Source organism: Equus przewalskii, chromosome 13, assembly GCF_037783145.1.
Source record: "Equus przewalskii isolate Varuska chromosome 13, EquPr2, whole genome shotgun sequence".
In the NCBI taxonomy this organism is placed as follows: domain Eukaryota; kingdom Metazoa; phylum Chordata; class Mammalia; order Perissodactyla; family Equidae; genus Equus; species Equus przewalskii.
Genome location: NC_091843.1, coordinates 72740835 through 72761633, shown reverse-complemented (window position 1 = coordinate 72761633; position 20799 = coordinate 72740835). Strand labels below are relative to the sequence as shown.

The window sequence follows — 20799 nt, the reverse complement described above, 5'->3', positions numbered from 1 at the left end:
GCGTCCCACATGCCACAACTAGAAGAACCCACAACGAAGAATACACAACTATGTACCGGGGGGATTTGGGGAGAAAAAGGAAAAAATAAAATCTTTAAAAAAAAAAAAAAAAAAAAAAAGAAGCCAGTGAGGTTGAAGCAGACTGAGAAAGATGGAACACGGAAGGAGGCTGGAGAGATAGCTCAGAGCTAGACCAGTTAGGGCCATTTCCAAAACACTCTCAGTAAATGGAGGTTGACTAACTTCCATTCATTTGTTAATTTTCTTACTCATTCATCCCCTAAGCTAATATTGATTAAGTATTTATTATGTGACAGACAATGTGCTAGGCATTGAGAAAACAGTGGTGAGTAAACTGACATTGTCAACGCTTACAGTTTAGTGAGGGAGACAGATGTTAAACAAGCAAATGCCCAGGTGATATGTAAGTACAAAATTGATATGCGTTTAAAGAAAAGAACAGGGTATGAAAAGAAAAAATTACAGTGCAGATTAAGGGAAAACTTTTAAGATTGAAAAAAAATGCTACCAGATGCAGTTTAGAGCGGTGCTCCCTGAGCTTTTCAAATAGAAAATCTCTGTATTGTGCAGTGGAATAAATGAGCATAAACAGGGAAGTCTGCTCTTGAATGGATGACCCAGGCCATTGGACTCTCTAGGATGTGAGATTCTGTCAGGCTGACAGAATCCATAGTCCAGCACTCCTGTGTCCAATTCTTGGTACAACAGTCAGAAAACTTGAAGCAGACAGATCAGTGTGTACAGCAGCCCTGAATCAGTTCCTGTTTTTCCTCTCGTACAGGTGTACTTCAGTTGAAACAAACATAAAAAAAAAATTGATATTTAAACAGAAAGAGAAATACTTTGCATTACAAAAGGATTGTTAAATTGGAAGAGTCACAGGGCATTTATTTAAGTAGTAAGCTCCCCTTAATGCCTTTTAAATTATTCAATTTACAGTCATTTGATTTACATACAACCTTTCAGGGGTACATTTGTTGTAGAAAGCGCAGCACTCCTGCAATAAATATTCTCCTTGATCAATTACACTTCTGAGCTTTAGACATCAGCTCAGCGGCATATCACAGGAATATATTGCACATCTTATGCAACTGACACCTCGGCATTTGCAAGAGGCTGCAGTAGTGTATTTTGCAATACAAAATTACACTAAAAACTAGAGGAATTTCTCTTGAGCAATCTTTTCTTATTGCATTGCCCTAAGGCTTAAAATCTTAGGGAGACTATAGTGACATATAACCAATAAGAATACCTGGGGTGCATCCACACATGTGAAGTGGAGAGCTGTGAATCCAGAGAACTGACTAGTGTAGACAGCCCGAGTGGGCTATTCAACATTTGAACTCCCTTTACTATCATGATGAGAGTCTTTCCTACTGCCCCAATGCTAGACATTTGCTTTAGTTCTCAATTCCTATTAATCAGCAAAGGCATAAACATGGGAAAGAATGCAAACACCAGAATCATTCACTAATGAAGTTATTAGCTATGCTACTTTGTTCCAAACTCTATAAACTATTGTCAGAGGGAGCATTGCTCTAGATGGAGCTTCAGAAATATGGAGCATAGAAAAGAGATAAAATAAGAAAAGGTACTCCCACCACAGTAACAAGTGCAGTTAACAATGATTAATGTTTAGTCAATGTTTGCTATACATTAGGCACTATGTTAAACACATTATATAGATTTTTAAATTTCATTCTTACACAACTAAGTGAACAAGGTGGTGGTGTTTCATTTTTCAGATAAGGAATCCAAAGCTTGAAAAGTTTATGTTACTTTCCCCCAAATCCCAGAGCTAGGAAGAGTTAAATTCAAATCTTGTTGTATTGCATTTCAGATGCAAAGCACATTTAAATTTAACAAATATAACTTGGGCACTCACTCTGGGTGAATCACTGGGAATTCAAATGTGAACAATTTAAATGGGATCCTTGCTTTCATGGATCCTCCACTCCATGAGTTGGAAACATTAGGCAACATTAGGTAGAAGTTTCTTGGGGCTCCATAACACGTCTCTTCATCCTCAAGTGGGTTTAGAATATCAAGTGTTTTATTCTAATCAACGAATTTACTTAGCATCTTGATTCAATTGTCTACCGAGAAAAATTGCCTTAGGGAGTGCATCGGTTAAAGTGCTTTTGGATACAAGTAACAGAAAACCTAACTCACACTGGCTTTCACAAGAATGAGAATTTGTTAGTTCAAATGACTGAAATGTCCATAGGTAATTATGACTTCAGGGGAGTTTTGATTTGGCAGTTCATATGAGTCATATATTTATTCATTCATTTATTTGAAAAATATGTGGTAAGAACCTACAATGTGCCAAGTACTCACTGGAAATATAGCAGTGAACAAATCAAAGTCTGATTTCTTGGGGCTTACATCTTGGGGAGATGCAGACAATAAATAAACATGCGCCAGGTAGTGATAAGTGTCACTAAGAAAAATATCTCAGGGTACAGGAGGAACAGGAACTGCTATTTATATAAGATGTTCAGACGGACAGTGAGAAAGGCATCTGAGTGAAGCAAGCAGGCATAATGAGAATAGGAAGGGAAAAGCTACCCAGGAAACTGGCCAGAGGCTGGTGTGACTGGAAAGAAGTGAGCAAGAGAAGAGAGCTGGGATATTAGTTCAGGCCTAGATCATGGAGCCCCCCCATCCTATGACTTTGGGTTTCATACCAAGTATGGTGGGAAGTCACTGGAAGATTTTATGCATGTGAGTGGCATAATCTAATTTATGTCTTAAATTGTTCACACTAAAACTACTCGGTTAATTACATTTTATATTGAGAAAAATAATGTAGGAAAGTAGACCAGTGGTCCTGGAAAGAGTTGATGGAGACTTTGGATTAGATGTTGAGGTGGTGAGATGTGGTCAAAATTCGGATATACTCTGATGGTAGAGCTGACAGAAATTACTAAAAGCTCAGACATTAAGTATGAGAAAAGATAGGAACGAAGGATGTGCAGGAAAGAGTGAACACAGCAGACTGGATCTTGCCATCTTTAGATAGGTCTGCTTACAGGACTGGCTCTTGGTTGGCATCCAGGAACTTAACTTTTGAAACATTCCCATTGTTAAGGCTATTGTGCTCATCTGGTGCATTCAACACCTGCTTTCCTTCTGGGAGTCTAGCATTATGATAGTTGTAGCTGGTCATTTTGCCTAAGTGACCAGCTCCCACTAAAAACCTTGGACTCTGAGTTTCACGTGGGCTTTGTTGGGCAGAAACACTGCACACATGTTGCTTTATTTCACTGCCAGAGAATGAAAAGTGGGCCGTGTGACCTCTCCCAGCAGGAGGGATAGGACATAGGAAGCCTGTGCATGGATTTCTCTGAACTCTGCCTGAAGTGTCTTTTCCCTTGCTGTAATAAACTATAACCATGGGTCCAAATGCAGTCTTTCTAGTCAATCACCAAATGTGTCAGTGGTTTTGGGATTCCAACTCAAATGATGACTCCTAGGTTTTTCTCCTGAACAATTGGTGACTGGAGGTACCATTTTCTGAGTTGGGGAATGTGGGAAGAAGCAGGTTCGAATGAAGGAGAGGTGGTGAATTAAGAGTTACTATAAATCTGACCTTAACATGTTGAGTTTGTGATACCATTAGACATCTAAACGGAGAAGCTGAACTAGTGGTTGAGTATAGGTTGTTTGGGGAAACAGTCTGGGCTGAAGATATACACTCAAGAATTATCTGGAAATAGATTGTATTCAAAGCCACAAACATGAATGAGATCATCTGGAGATGAAGCAAATATAGAGACGAAATCTAAGAACTAAGAGCACTGAGGTACTCCAACATTTAGAAGTCTAGGAGAAGGATCCAGAGAAAAGAGGAAACAGCTAGTGAGGGAGTAGAAAAACCAGGAGAGTGGTATCTTGGAAATCAACTAAAGAAAGTGTTTGAAGATGGAGGGAGAAATCAACTGTATCAAAAATAAGTGATACAGCCTGAATTCCATTTCTATCTCTCCAGTTCTCATCAGAGCTTCCTAAGTGGTAATACCTCAACAGGCTAACTCTCCATATGATCCTAACTGCCTGCCAGGAGCCCCAGGGTGGCATGTTCCCTCATTCACATCCAGTGGGGGAGAGTGAGCTTCATTCTCAGTACAAGTCCTGAATTTACTCTGGATGGGCCAGCTCATGTCACATGCCTATTCTTGACAAGGATATGGAATTGGCTGAATGGTTAGTCTAGATTGTGTGCTTATTTTTAAAGACAGTGATAATGTCAGCTTTCATGGAACCATATGGATCTCCAAAGAGAAAATTGGAGCCCATCAAAAAGGTAAAATAAGGGATTTATTCTGGGAAAACCCCAACGAAGATCCCCAACAGAGAACTGAATCTAAGGTTCCTTATGATGGCTCCAAGTGCCACCATCACTTGCCTCACTAGAGTTGGGGCTACTTGACACCCACCTATAGTTCAGTCCTGGTCTTAGCTTTAGGACAACTTCTGATATGAGTTAGGAAAGATTTTCAGAATTTCTAATTCAATGCTCTGGGTCTCAGCATCAAGTCGTCCTCACCAAATATCTTGCAACTTATGGAAAGACATCCTTGAAGCTGGTCTATGTGTTAGTTCTAGAATCTCACTAAGGCCCTGCTTTGACCACCCATTTGGACATACCCATAAATCTGTGTTAGGCACCCCTTCCCCTGATGCTGATTGATTTCATAGAGAACCATCTCTTATCTGATGTTATTCACACTTAACACTTCTCTTATTGCCTCCATTAGGTAGCTGAGCAATATGCCTGTAACCCAGGAAACGTGTACCTGTGCTAAGTGGAAAGGCCCCCTTTATTTATTCAACCTCTACCTTAACTTTGTTCTAAACTTTATCTTTTTATCTATTTCCATATTTCCTGCATCTCTGGAACTTGCTTTGATGCCTTGTCATTTACCTTTCCTGATCTGCACCGTCTGCAAACTGCAAATAGCCCCATCTCCTCCATGGGGTACCCTACTCTGATCTTGCCAAGCCCTTGGGATCGGGATAAGTTGGCCCTTCCATGTCTGCCCTTTACTATTACAGTTCACTGTCTGTGTTGAACTGTGTTCTGAGTTATGACAGCAAGTATCTAATTGGCACTTATTCAATAACAGTAAAATCTCCTTGGGATTTTCTATTATGTTCACTGCATGGCAATGATTGAGTTAGTGACAATATATTTACAAGGTTTCATTTTTCCACTTCCCGCAGAATATATAACAGTGTATCCAATTTCAAAATGACTTGAAGACATTTTAAGATTGGTTTACTAATAATATTTTTAACCAAATTAAAGCCTCTTTAAAGGTCTTACTCATCCCATGAGATCATATAATATGACCCAAAATATAAGATCCTTCTCAGCGAATGTGTCCATGACTCATTTTCATACTAAGGCAGCTTCAAAATAACCATTTCATTGTAAACGACTAATTAAACTCTAAGTCACAGAAGTGGCACTGTAAAACAAACAAGACCTAAGTGCTGCCATTGCAATTAGTCATCTTTAGTGGAAAACAGAAGCTATGTTGCTTAATTACTGGGTGGACTTAAGCAAACCCTTAATCTCTCTGAGTCCCATTCACCTGCAAAATGGGGATGAGAACAGTTACTTGCAGGGCTATTGTGAGGATGAGATGAGATAACTAGGCCTGGCACCTAGCACAGTGCTCCAGAAATGGTAGCTGTTATGATGCTGAAGATGTGACTGCAGATTTCATCTTCCCAAGACTCAATAACCTCACACGTTCTTTGCCCATAAACCAAAAGCAAGTCCAATGACCCTTTTTCGTTTTGCTACTGATTTTTTTTTCCATCTAAAATAGTTGAGATTCTTGATTCATGCATTTAGGAAGTGTTTTTGAACCATGCAAGAAAAAACATCTGAGATAATACAAACATCTTCTAACTTTAGAATAATTTCGTTTGGGTGCTCTGTGATTTATGGCTGCAAACATATTTTCATTCCATTTATTCAGTTGTTTGCATTTAAATGTCTAGAAAAGTCGCCCCCTACCCACTCAGTGAATCAGAATAAACTACTGTGTATAAAAATATATCTCAGAGGTCCTGAATCAGAATCTTTCTGGGGGAGACTTGGACATCTAGATTCTTTAAAGCTTTACGGATAATCCTGATGTACAGCCTGGGTTGAGGATCATTGGTGTATGACATTCATTGAGGGCCCTAAGAACCTACTGAGAAATAATTTTGGATAAGACAGTAACACGGTCTTTAACTTGAACAGAGCTTCAAGTACCTTTTCAATTTTAAATCTTAAGCTAGCATAGATATAAGTTATTTAAGTAACTGTCAATTTTGTTAAAATGATCATCTTAGAAACAGGAACATGGCTCTGAACTGCAATGTTTTCCCTGTTATCAAAATCTTTCTATTATTCAGAAGAGCATTCCAATTTAATATCCAGATTTTCTGATCATGACTGGGCCAAACAAGCCCTTTATACGAGTTCTGTCTCTTTCACTGTCACTCTGGGTGTTCACTGTGTACCTCGGATAAGAGTGGCAGCGAAATGATGATGGAGAATTTTAATTCAATCCAACAGAAATGGATGTTGAACTTATCCTATTATTTAGGACGTGTGCCAGAGCACCCCTGTGGATACAGGTTCCTGTGGCTCTTGTCTCAGTTAAAAGTACTGCATTTTAACTCCCAGCTTCTACTGCAACCTTATTCTAAATATTTTTCCAGTCCATTCCTCCAGCCTTGTTTTCACCTGCCCTTACTGCAAAGTCATTCGGAGCTGAAGGAATATTCTCTTTTCATTAGAGAAAGTGTATTCTTACGTATTTTGTGTATAGCATTTAAAAATGATAGTTCCAAGGCTTTTTGAAAAAAATTTTTTTTCCTAGAAATGGTACAGGCACTGCAACTTTAATCTGATTTTCTAACCTTGCCTCAGAACTGAATTTGCTTCCCTGGGTAATCTTTACCTTGATACCAATCAGATAACAGGGTACAAAGTGACTTCTTTTTCCTTTCACTAGACATGAGAGCGTTGTACACAACATTTTCTAACCATCTAGTTCATGGATACATTTCCATTTTACCCATCACTACAGAATTGGTTAGTCCCCAAGAAATCTTTCAGGCAAAACTTTGGGAAACTTATCAACTACATACTTAGGAGATTCTCTTTTCATTGATCTCATAAATTATCCTGCTATGATTTTGTTTTCTTTCTGCTTTTTCTCCCCAAATGCCCCCAGTACATAGTTGTATATTTTGGTTGTGGGTCCTTCTAGTTGTGGCATGTGGGATGCTGCCTCACCATGGCCTGACAAGTCATGCCACGTCTGTGCCCAGGATCTGAACCAGCGAAACCCTGGGCCACCATGGTGGGGTGCGCGAAATTGAGCTCTTGGCCACAGGGCTGGCCCCCCTGCTATGATTTTAATAACACCTTGATTATTTTTTTCCTTTCTGTGGAGAAGATAAACAACTGGAAGCAATACAAATGAAGAGTTGAGGAGAAGGAGGTTGCCCAGAGATAGATGAAAGAGGGATTATACGAGATTTTTGACTCATGTGCCAGTTGTGACAATTTAGAGAAAAGGATGGGGCATGTGATGTTGTGGTGATGATATCAACCCTGATATCAGTTTCCCCACATTAAACCCAGCATATATGGGGTTAAAACCAAAACACTCATTCCCTACTTACTCTCTGGCTTCCTGGCTCCAGAATCCACTATCCTCCATGGAGACAGACACCGTCAAGGACAAGTACCTGGATCATCTCCTCCCCGCAAAGAGATAAAGGCCAGTGGGAAAGCTGCTGACCAGCAAGGTCACGGGCTCCCTCCTCTCTGCAAGTGTCTCAAGGCCAAAGACAGGCTGGTGGGAAAGCTCCAACCAGCAAGGCCATATGCTCCCCCTCCCCTACCTAAAACCCCAAATAAAAACCCTTCTTTTTAGCTTTTCGGGGAGTTTGGGATTTCAGCGTTAGCTGCCCTCTCTCCTTGCTCAGCGCTGTGCAAAAATAAAATTCCTACTTTCTTCTACCACACCCGGTGTCAGAGATTGGCTTGCTGCGCAATGGGTGAGCGAACTCACTTCAGGTTCGGTAACAGTGAAACTAGAAAAAGATTTGGTCACTGAATGGAGAGTCAGACATAGGAGCCAAAAAAGAATACAAGTATCTAGAGATGTGAATTAAAGGGAAGTCAGGCATGAAAATAAAACAAGAAATTAGGATTGTAACCCTCTCCTTAAATTCTTCTTCTTCTCTTAACACTACATCAAATGAGAGAAAAGACTCCTTTTTTTCATTTTATGTTATATATTATATTATATTATAACTATATTATATTATAGAGACAGGAATTTTTCTCCCCCTATTACCTTTACCCTCCCCATCTTCCAAGTAAAGCATTTTGTTTACAACCAGGAAGGGTAGATCCCGATAGAATTCTTAAACAGAAAAACTTGGTTCTCTGTAAACTTTTCTTCTTGCTAGATTATATGGAGACTTGTTTTTACATGTTCCCAAACTGCACTAAATCAGTTAACGGCAGCAGGCGGGAGGAGATGGGCTTCGTAATCCTAAACAATGAGCAAAAGTACTGTCCTGAAGAAAAACGCTCCTCCCAGCTCTCCCTCCCCTCCAGCTCATATCTGTGACATCATCAACAGATCAGAGTTGTGCATAGCAGAATATAGCTCTGGTGAAAAATCTCGCCAGAGAATCACAATAAAAAAACATTGAACAGGGATTTTTACCTCAGATTGCATTAGGAAAAAACAAATAAATGGCTCACCTTTATATACAATGGCTCCCTAAGATGCTCAACAAGAATGCAAGCTTTCTCTTCCCACACAGGATTGAGGTTCTTGTGTATTATTTTACTTCTAAAAACTTCTTTTCTTCCAATTTTAAACTTCACGTATGGATCACTTGTCCCTGTTAAAGAGGTACAGATGGATCCATGTTAATCACATCTTTCTAGGAAGCAAGAGAATAGCTCATCTAAATATCAGAAAATATTTAAAGGAATAAAAGTTAAATGAAGCTTATCACATGGGAAAATAAGGGTGGAGTGTTTTTTCCGAAAATATTTCTTAAATACTGAAGTGACAATAAATTATTATCTTCCGATCTCAATACTTTTACCTTGTTCTAGTATTTTAAAAACTCTATTGCATGCTGCATATGTAAATTTAATTCATGTTTTAAATCCTAGAGATTAATCTGACATTTCTCTTGGTATCATTTGGTCAACTATACAAAGAGCGATCAATGATCTGGGCTGATTTAACTAATTTTAGACATACATGCTGCTAAAACTTTATACTAGTCTAATGAGCTTAGGGAAAGGTGAGTCTCAATTTGAGCTTTAGTTTCATCCTTGGTCCCATATTCTCTCTCGCTCAGAAGTTTCCATTTTAGAATGTTAGGAAGGGATGGAGGTCTCAAAGGAAGGCATCAGGGGGAAGCAGAACAACATTTATGAAATAACCTGGACACTTCATATTATCCCTTAACATATTATCCCAAGCTCCCTGTGATGATACAGAAAATCAGAGCTGTCAAGTAGGTTGCTCATGGATGCATAGCTAGCAGGAGGTGGAGTCAGCATTCCAACCAAGGCTGTTTGACTTTAGTGCCTGTGTTTTTTCTCTATACCTGCAAGATGGAAGAGCCTTTGCATACTCACATATATATGTGACACCATTTCTCATGAATGAGACCAACCTTCATCTAAGGAGTCAATGCTGTTATCAAGGATTCCTAGAAAAGGTGAATCAGGGATGTCCTCAAGTAAATCATTCCAGTGTTTGACAATCTTCATCCTCAGGAAATAATTCTTTATACAAGGCCTGACTCCCTTGTAATAAAATTTTGTTTAATTCTTTCTGTTTTGTCCAAACGGAAGCTATAGTTGATAACTATGGTCCACATGATTTAAAGAAAAGTATGAGAAGGTCTTTGAACACTGTCAAGCACCATATAAATGTTAGGCATTACAAGGAGGCTGATATCCTTAAACTCCCTGTCTATATCCTCAGCGCTCCACTCACCACAGTGACACACAAACATCTACGCTAAACATAAGAATTGCCTTATAGGGTTTGGCCTTTCTTCTTCAATCATTCGAGCTCTCTCAAAATTTTCCACATTCCCCAAATACATATACCTTGGGTTTTTTTTGTTTTTTGTTTGTTTGTTTGTTTTTGCTGAGGAAGATTGGTCCTGAGCTAACATTTGTGCCAATCTTCCTCTATTTTGTATGTGGGTCACCAACAGAGCGTGGCTTGATGAGCAGTGTTTAGGTCTGCACCTGGGATCCAAACCCACGAACCCCAGGCCACCAAAGCAGAGCATGCAAATTTAACCAGTAGGCCATGGGGCCAGCCCCAAATATACCTTGTTTTTTGTATGTCTAGACCTAGGTATAACAAAATAATGATCCCAATTTCCCATTGAAAAACTCCCATTTAGACAGTTTATCATAATGGTACAAACTTTAAAAAATATTTATAAATGTAAAAGCAGGCTATTACATGGTAACCTGTTACAATGCATTCTTTAGGGGAGTCAATGCAACCAAAGTGTTTAATGGCTGAAACAGCTATTTTTAACAGAACGGCTCCCAACTCTGGGCTGAGGACCCTGAGGATTGGGAGTATTGCAGCACATATTTTAGGGATATTAAAATGCATGTACTCATTTGAATTTTCTCAGTCATGCCCTAGATCCAGTTACTGTCTTTGATTTTGAAAATCATCTATGCAACTATCACCACCTAATAAAATATAATAAGTTGCATAATATCAGAGCCATCTGGGTCTCTGATTTTTCAAATCTCCAACACTTAGTACAAAATCACACCTACTGTTGGTCTTCAATAAGTATTTGGTGAATAACTTAATGCCTTAATGACTTGATGTGGGTGGTAGACCTCTCTTTCTGCTGATTTTTGTCACCTCTACTTGGATATCTAATTGACATCCTAATGTTAACAATGTCCAAAACATAAGTCTTGATCCTCTCTCCTGCTAAGCATGCTCCTTCCTCAGGAGGCTCCATTATTTGATGGTTGCTCAAGCAAGACACTTGGAAATTCTTCTCGATACCTCCTTCTCCATGCTTCGCACCCAGGACACCACCAACCCGATTAATTCTCATCCAGAATGCACCTTGGATCTATCGTTTCTGTCTCCACTCTAGTTAAGCTACCATGAATTCTGTGCTATATTATAATAACCGCCTCCGGACTGGGCTCTCCACATCATCCGTGTCCACTCCATCAATTCTCTATATGGCAGCCAGACTGATCTTTTCCAAACTCAGATTTAATCTTCCCTCTTCTTTGCTTAACACATTTTAACAGCTTTTAACTACACCTACAATAAAATCTAAAACACGGTATACAGGATTTGCCATTTCTCCAGCTTCATTTTTGGCCCCTTACAATGTTCCAGCTATCCTGTTACTGGAAGTTATTTTCTGCTTTCAGTTTTTGCATATTCTAGCTAGGGTCTCTGCGTGAAAAGCCCCTCCCTCCCACTCTCTTCCCCGCTTTGCCTGGCTGACATCTCATTACCCTCCAAGTCTGAGTTTAAATATGATTTGCTCAGGGATGTCTTTCTCAACCTCCCAGTCTGAAGTAGGTCTCCTTGTCATTTTCTCTTGGCATCTGCTCTTTTGCTTAGCAGTACTAATCATTATGTTACTTATAAGTTATTTGCATGTCTACTTGTTTATTGTGTGAATTTTCCCACTGGCTATGACCCCCATTAGGGCCAAGACTCTGCCCCAACACACGGCACAGTGTCTGGGGCAGAGTAGGGACTCAAGACGTATTTGCTAAATGGTTAAGTCAATGAATGACTATAGAGTTTACTGTGTACAGAGTACTATTAAAGGCATCCTCTGAGAAGTTAGTAAAACCATATATTAGCAACCTATACTGCAAGTAAGAAACAATCTGAGATTCAGTGTGACTTGCCCCAAATCACACAACAGATAAGCCAGTAACAGGATGGCAGGCAAACTTAGACTTTTAGACTCCAGGTGCAACGTTTCCTCTATTCACCTTTTCGGGAAATCTGAACACCTGTATTTTCCTTCTTTTCCTCTAAAATGCCATCATAGAATTATGATGTTAAGACGTTGAATCATAATTTAGATACTATAAATAACACTAAAATTGACAAATAACTTATTCTAGTCTATAAAACTCTCACACTTATTTCTTGTCTAATCACCCTGTGTCTCTGTGTGTCTACTATTGTCTCCATTTTACAGACGAGGAAACTAGGAAAAGTTAATTGGCTTGTTCCAGGTCAAACTAGAACTCAAATCTGGAGACCAGTCTGGTTAGTGTTTTTTCTGTCACATTCATCACAAAACATTCCCTCATTTCACGGTGTAACAATTCTCTATTTCCTCAGTGCAAAAAAGTTATGAATAACTCTTTTTTTTTTTTTTTTGAGGAAGATTAGCCCTGAGCTAACTGCTGCCAATCCTCCTCTTTTTGCTGAGGAAGCCTGGCCCTGAGCTAACATCCGTGCCCATCTTCCTCTACTTTATATGTGGGATGCCCACCAAAGGTTAGCTTGCCAAATGGTGCCATGTCTGCACCTGGGATCCGAACCGAGGAACCCGAGGCCACCGAAGTGGAATGTGCACGTTTAGCTGCTGCGCCACCAGGTGGGCCCCTAAATAACTCTTTAACAGGAAAAGTGATTTCAAGAAACTTGGCCTAGCATTTCTAAATAGTTATTGATATTGGTATCTCACTTCATTTAGTTTAGCTGCTATGTGAAAAGACTGACAACTTCTGGTAACTTAGCACAGAAGCCTGTACACTCAAAAGTAAATCTTTTTGAGAAGCAATCTTTCTTGCTTCTTCCCAGAAACATTCGCTTCAATCACTGTGTAGGTTCTGTCAAAATCTCCTTAGAGTTTAGAACAACGGTTCCTAGAATCCTGGTGGGTGGTCTGCAGTCTTGACAGTAGAACTTAAATTACAAAAAGGAATCCAGATTGCTCTAGCGAACATTTACTGAACACTCACTACATCAGATACAACATACCACCTAGCCAGCCGATGAGAGGATGAGTTCCAGTGTTATCTTGAGTTTAGAGTTGAAGAAATTGCAGCATGGAACAGGTAAGCAATTTCCCCAGAGTCACACAGTGAGGATGCTGGGACTTGAACTTAATTGCCACACCAGGCCACCTCCAAACACAACATTTTTCATGCTTGGTGTCCTATCCATGATGCAACTTGAGGCAATAAATATCCAATGGCCTGAGGAAATAACAATCCAGCTAATGAGGGTAGGTCTAAGGGTTAAGTCAGGGATGAAGGACAGATTTCTGACTCTGTGAAGACGCAAAATTCTCAGGGACTGGCGTAAGAGAGATAACTGATTTTAGGGACTCTGAAACATGTTATGATGTTGAAATATTTTATAAATGTGTGGCTTTGGCCATAAGGTGACCTGGATTGGAGATGGTAAATATGTTAGCAAATTTCACCGTCGCACGTACAGGAAAGACAGATCCAGATGCTCACTCGCGATGAGTCAATCTGACTTTCCCCACTTTGTTTTGACTCCATAGGATAAAATTTGCTACATTTTTCTCTTTCCAACCATCATTTAGAGACTTGTGGTTGCTACTATTAAAATTTAATAATTTTTAATAGTCAAGTTTCTTTAAGGAATTTCTAATTGTTTTCAGGTTCTTAACTTAGGGACCTTTAGTGACTCAGAGTCCTTAATGGTTCAAGACCTTCAGCTTGTGATTCCAACACAAGGAACTGGAGACATTGTTCTTTTAATTTGGGTTAAGTAAAAGATTTGTATCTAATGCTCTTATCTTCTATGTTTGAAAGAGCTTTTCTAACCTTATTTCATCAAGTTATTACCTGGTGATTATTAATAGGTAGTGTTTGCTTTTTTCTTCTTCTTTTATTTTTTGTGAGGAAGATTGGCCCTGAGCTAACATCTGTGCCCATTTTCCTCTGTTTTATGTGGATGCTGCCACAGCATGGCTTGACAAGTGGTGTTAGGTCCATGCCTGGGATCCGAATCTGCAAACCCCTAGCTGCAGAAGCAGAGCGCAAACTTAACCGCTACACCACTATGCCACCGGGGCCAGCCCTTGTTTGCTTTTTTTAAAAAGGCATTCTGTAGTCAGGCATATTTGGAAAACACTGGTTAAGAACAAAATTAAATAGATTCATTTTCTATAGCCTTAAAATAAGTGAATGTGCACTGTCGCTCTCCATGAGGGGCTGTGACATGCAGCATTTCCCAGGCTTCTCTGAGTGTGGAGCCTACTTTTCTTGAGTGCATCTTTCAGGTCTAATAGTCCCTGATCTCTCTTTGAGAAATGCTACCTTATTATATTTCACAGATATGGAAGTTTCACGTTTTAGAGGTTCTGTTATTGTGATAGACTTCCTAGTGAACAAAACTCCCAGTAAATACAAGCAACTAACATGTGGCTAATCTTTATAAATATACAAAAAGAAAGATTTAGTTTGTTGGTTCAAAAAACTCAAAAAATTAATAAATTCCAGGGCCAGTGCTGTTTTGTTGCAATATTGCACTCAGCCACAAGATGGCACTACCACTCATGAAATTATTGAGAGGCCCGTGGTTCTGCTATTCAGTTAAGGCATCTCTACCGCACACTTCGTGGTTCTGAGGCATTTTCTAGCAGCTTGTGCTTTGTTGTTATTAGCTGTTATTCATGAAATGAAAACAGGGCAAACAAACATGGGAGAAGAACTAGGAAGTGTTAGTCCTAAAATAAAATTCAGATTTTATTGTTTTTAATGTCATAATCAAGAGCAACCTTTCACCCATTCATTTCGTCAGATAGCATTAACTTCAGACTTTGTTTTTCAAGATTATTAATTATTTTATAATTATAAATTCTATGCTTTAAAAATTCTATAGTATTCTAGATCTAGGGATTATCAGTTTATTTCTGAACCCTAGGATCAAACTGTAGAAAAAAGAGGAATTAGTTTGTGGAACGTTTTTTCACGTCGTAAAGGAATACATGTCCCCAATGCCATGTTTTATTTTTTCTTTTAGAGTTAGGTCACTGATGAGCACGTCAACATTTTGTGTGATTGAAGTAGTCGTTTAAGTCCAACACAGAACTAAAGCTTGTCTGACCGGGTCAACCTTTGTACAGCAATAAGCACAGCATACACAAGATGGCAGCCTCTCTTCCCTTAAAATAGCATTAAAGATTTTTGAAATGTAAATAGTCATCTGGTAACGAGGCTCTTGGTTTTCACTCTCAGAATGAACGAGCCTCCTGGTTAACAAGTTTAAATCAATCTTATTCCAAATCTTGTATGTAATGAAGCAGAAACAGCTGCTCCTGTTTCAGAGACCTATGATCACTGAATACTGCTAACTCCTAATCAAAAACAATGCCTAAGTGAACAGTGCCTTCTCGATTAGAAGGAGGAAGAGAAAGAAGAAAAAAAGACAACAAAAGAAACAGAGAAGCAAACATAAATACAGAAATATTCAGTGTGGACAGTTAAAAAGAATTCAAAGTTATGCTGCGTCTTCTGGGAGGTATCAGATCTTCCCACAAATATTTAAAGCTAACTACCTTTGTTGCCCAAATGCAACAGGGAAGGTATCTGCTGTATAATAAAGTCCTTCCCACTTGAAAGAGGTCTGTAAACACAGTGATGCTCAAAGCATACATCCTCAGAGCAATAGCTCATGCCTCTATACACATTTATTTTTCACTAATGATTTAAAAATCTTCAAAACTGTTACTTTATTTAGGTGTTAAAATTATTCCCTTCAGCTCTCTTATTCCTTCCTCATTTTTTGTTGGAGATTTATAATGTCCTACAATTACGTAGAGCTAATAACTAAATACATTAAAATTCAAATGCAAGAGGTTTATAATGGCATGTGGGCTAAGGTAATAAAATAAAAGTAAACTGACTTTTTTCCTGGTGAGTAATATGAATATCCCAATGATTTTTAAATTTCTAGTTAATGAAGTTACCATGATACAGAACATAGATGAATTAAAAATAACACTGTGATAAAATGCAATATAGGACCGAACTAAGTAAATTTCATCCTTTGAAGAGTAGAAGGCACTTCAAGACACATGACAGAAAAGGTGTGAACGACAGGAATAGACTATTGATTTTTACGAGTAATTTTTTGGCTAATTTTTCGCTTGTAAATGCAGAGTTCGGGATATGCAAGAAAAATTTATACATGTTATTTCTGGCATAGATATAGCTTACTCAAGTTTCCCTTCATAGGTTGCATAAATTACATGTGGAATCTACATCCAATTTTCTGAAAACTTCTGGAAGTTGAAGTAAATTAAAATATGAAAGGGTAGTGCTTACTTACTTTTTTTCACACTGCTTTAGACAAATACTGCTTTAATTTTGAAGTTGTATATTAATCTGTAACATAAGAGCAACCACAATAGAGGGCAATGTCCTAGATGTCATTTTTTCCAAAGGACTTTACTCCCATTGCGTCCAAGACCTCCCTCTAGGACCAGTAATTAACGCATTGACTAGATACAATATATATTCTCCCATATTAAAAAGGTTTTACCCAAAGGGAAAAAGTTTTCCCTGGAATTCTGCTGGAATATAATACTATGTTTTTATAGCCATCCTAACCCCCCAAAAAATTAAATATAAAGAAATTAAAAAATTTTTAAGTTTCATACCTTTCCTATTTAAGAAAATCAGAATATTAAAAAAGTATACCCTAAAGTTTCTATACTCTCCTCATTCCTTTTTCTTCTGGCTATTCCAAAACTTTTCTGAAAATTGTTTCCTTGAGTGTCACCATGAATTTTAATCATCAGTTTCAATGGCCTTTTCTTAGTCTTCAGCCTCTCCCATCTGTGGGTCACACTGAATGTCCTTACCTCCACTGACTCTGGAATTTCTCTCTCTCTTTTTTGGGGGGTCTATAACACTACCCACAGTAGCCCTGTGGTGGAAAGAATATCGGCCAGGGAGTTTTACTTCTTATATGCAGTGTGATCTTAGAAAAGTCATTTAACTTCTCTTGTCTATAGTTTTTTGATCTTTAAAGTGGGGGAATTTCCCAAGTTTCTTTGAGGAGAGTAAAGGATCTCTAATAAGATTTTACTTCCATGCCCTTGGCAGAGAACGAGCCATCCCATGTAAATGAATTTTCCAGGAAACTAAAAATTGCCACATCAAACACCAAGACCCGTTTCATTAATGCATTTGAAGAAAATATTTCTAAAATTGATTCTGTTTTTCTTCGTTTTGGGTAAATAATGAATACAATTTTTTAAATGTGGGGCAGAGTGCTATTTGTTGATTATGTGTGTCTGGGAAAGATTCTAGGAAAACAAAGTTAAATCTTCTGTAGAAAACTAGCAAAATTTGAGTAGAAATATTTCCATTTCTGAAATACCAACTGAATGCTAGAAAAGTCAGAAGATACTTCTTTTATCACAGAGACTTTTCCCTCCATGAATATTTTGACAACCTGTTTATTCTATATATTCTTATTTTGCTTTATTCCTTTCATTTAGAGTTGTTATAAACTCAAGGACAGTATTATTTCTATTAGTATACGTGCCAGTGAACAAAAAGTGGTTGTTAAAATATAACAAGTTAAAAGTGATTTGAGGGGCTAGTCCCATGGCTGAGTGGTTAAGTTTGCACGCTCCGCTCCCAGGCTTCACTGGTTCAGATCCTGGGTGCGGACCTATACATTGCTTTCAAGCCATGCTGAGGTGGCCTCCCACGTGGAAGAACTAGAATGACCTAGAACTAGAATATACAACTGCCTACTGGGGCTTTGGGGAGAAAAAGAAAAAAGGAAGATTGGCAACAGATGTTAGCTCAGGGCCAATCATCCTCACCAAAAAAAAAAAAAAAAGTTAAAAGTGATTTGAGGTGGAAGGAGCCTGAGTTCCCGAATCACTGTGTGGAGGAGAACCATCTGCTAACCAGAAGCACCTGCCTTGGATTACTAAGTGGGGGAGAAATAAACTTCTATTACACTTGAGCCATTAAAATTTTGGGGGTGTATTTATAATAGCAGTTCAGCCAACCCTAACTGCTACAGATTCCTAAATCTTGGGAATTATAATTATTAAAATTCCACTTGCAACCACAGTTTAGCCTGTCTCACTTGATACATATTCCTAAGCCCTCTGATTCTAAGTATTCTAATTCTTAAAATATCTCTTGAAACCTTCTCTGCCACCACTGCCTCATCATTCCTTATCTAGATTATTCTACGAGCCTTCCGCTTGGTCTCCCTGCTACGCTTCAAATCTCTCCTCCAAAGGCCACTGGAGTTCTGTCATGTACAAGTCAGCCACTTGCTTTTAGACTACATTTCACTCCATCTTCCGCACCCACCAGCACTGCTGTGGGTAACCCAGACCCCAGAACTCTGGCCCAGGGTCAGTATTTAAGCTTCTCCTCGTCCAGGGGATCTTGCACGAATGTGAATGTATTTTTATTATCTCATACGGTTACCATGGAGCCTTCTGATCCTAATTTGGCTTCTGCGGCAGATTGAACCCCAGCATCCATTTTCCTCCTTTTCATAGTAATAGAGCCTCTGTGAGTTTAGCAGGACATGTGATCACCCCATTAGAGAATTTCTTATCCTCCAAGCAACGGGTGTGGCCATGTGACCAAGTCCTTGTTGGTAGATGTGAGCAGCAGTGACATAGGCAACTTCTGGATCTTTTGGTGAAAAGTGGAGCAGTTGCTTTGGATCAGAGAAGGAAGTCACATGTTGATGAGCGCACAGCCACTTCATCAGCCTGAGAGCTCTCACTTCTGAACTTGATGTGGGAGAAAACATCTCTCTTTAAAGCCATTAGAGTTATGGGTCTCTTGTTACCAGAAACTTAGCTTGCACCCTACTACAACTTTCCAAATAGACTTTCCTTCTAGGAAAGTTTTTTATTGAAATGATTTATTTGACTTTATATAGCCAATCAATCTTGTTTGCATTCCATTCAGTGCAGTTTCATAAGACTAGGTGGCTTGAACCAGCTTTTCCCACAGCCTGGCCATTCCTGGCACTGGGGTTTCTCACTTACAGAACTGGAAGGTAAAATCCAGTAAAGAAAAAGAAAACATGTCAAGGTGGGAGGGAACTAACCTTCTTGAATCCTTACTGTGTGCCTGGGGCTTTTAAGACAAGGCTTCCGTTAGTTATAACTATTGCCCTGTGAGGTGGGCTAAGGCAGCCCAGAGGGGGCTTTCAGTAAATGTTTGTGGAATAAATGAGAAAATTAATATTCTTAGTGCTTTACGGATGAGTAAACTCATTCTGAGAACTTAGGCTGCTTGATAGAGTTACAAGGCTAGTAAGTGGCAGCTCCAGAACCCATTACAAAATCTATTTGTTCCTAGATTCCAAATTTCCTCCACTGCATCATGATGCCTAACCTGTAAGCCTTTCTATCAACCGACCTATCAAGACTATCAGTTTTGAGCTCGCCTGTCCTGTAAGGCACCCTCGTCAGAGACTGGATTCTATACTAGGAAGCCATGGGTCTCAGTGACCTTGGCAATTTTTAACTCTGAACCATTACTATGGCAGGCTAGCAGTTAGACAGATGCAGGTGGATGCGATTAGACAGATGATTTACTTAGTGTCTTTTGCCTCCATCAGACAGAAAATGTCATGAGGGCAGAGAATTCTTCTGTATCCCAGAAGCTACCACGAAGCAGGCACTCAACTGATCAATGAATATTTGTTGATTTGTATGGATAACATACATTACTATCAATATATTAATTTTGCTAAGCTGGGCACTTATTCAGATGCCTAAAACTAGGGTTCTCTGCAAAGAATGACATTGTTCAATGGTGGGCTCCATAGAAAAATCTAATTAAATAGCGTAAAATTGTTTAATATATTTTTGAAAGGGATGAAGGCTCATGATCATTCCATCCACAATAGAGCTGGTTTTGTGTGTACAGGGCGGTGGTTAAGAGCTTGACCTCCAAGTTAGAAAGCCTGGGTTCTAATCTCAGCTTCAGCTCTCACTAGCTGTGTGAATTGGGACAAGTCAGTTAACCTAGATGAACACAGAGATGATCACAGAACCTCCTTAAGCTCTTTGTGAGGGTTTATTTATGCAATACATATAAAACACTTAGCACAGTTCCTGGCACAAACTAAACATTCAACAACAATTAGCAATTATTCTTACTCTTATTCTGCATAGAGACAAAGTGATATAATTACATTGCAGTTTGAAAATTTACATCAATATAATTAAATTGAGATAAAGAACTACAAACATATCAAAATGGGTATGAAATCTCTGATTTCCCATGTTGAATAATTCATTTCAGTTGAGATAAGTTACTATTTAGCTACTTCCTTTAATCATTTAAGAATATATGAATATACAGCAGAAAAGTAATGATTATTTTCAGAGAATTTCTCCTTCCCAGTTTTGTAGAGATAGAAATTCTATTGCATTTGTTTAATCAAGAAAAAGTAGCCTATAAATAATTATGAACATTGCACGAGTAAATGTAAGTATAAGGAAATATTGTAAAATATGACATTAAAATAACTGGAGCCCATAGAAGATATCCACTAAAAAAAAAAGGTTATTACGACCCTAAAAAGAAACTAAAATCTTTTTCATCAATCAAAACTGTAAGTAATAACACTATGAACAGTTTTATGAGTCTTGTTTGTTGATTGCCATCATAAACTGACCCACTTTTAAAACAACTGT

The 20799-nt window shown here is 38.7% G+C and overlaps 1 protein-coding gene across 29 annotated transcripts in view; it reads right to left on the bottom strand.

The window, feature by feature from the left end:
- MCTP1 (multiple C2 and transmembrane domain containing 1) overlaps positions 1-20799 on the bottom strand; it is a 500114-nt gene that overhangs the window by 225653 nt on the left and 253662 nt on the right. For all 29 annotated transcript variants that reach the window (XM_070571402.1, XM_070571408.1, XM_070571405.1 and 26 more), the window contains exon 3: positions 8819-8961. In XM_070571402.1, the coding sequence (XP_070427503.1) occupies positions 8819-8961 (143 nt within the window). The remainder of the gene's footprint in view (positions 1-8818; positions 8962-20799) is intronic.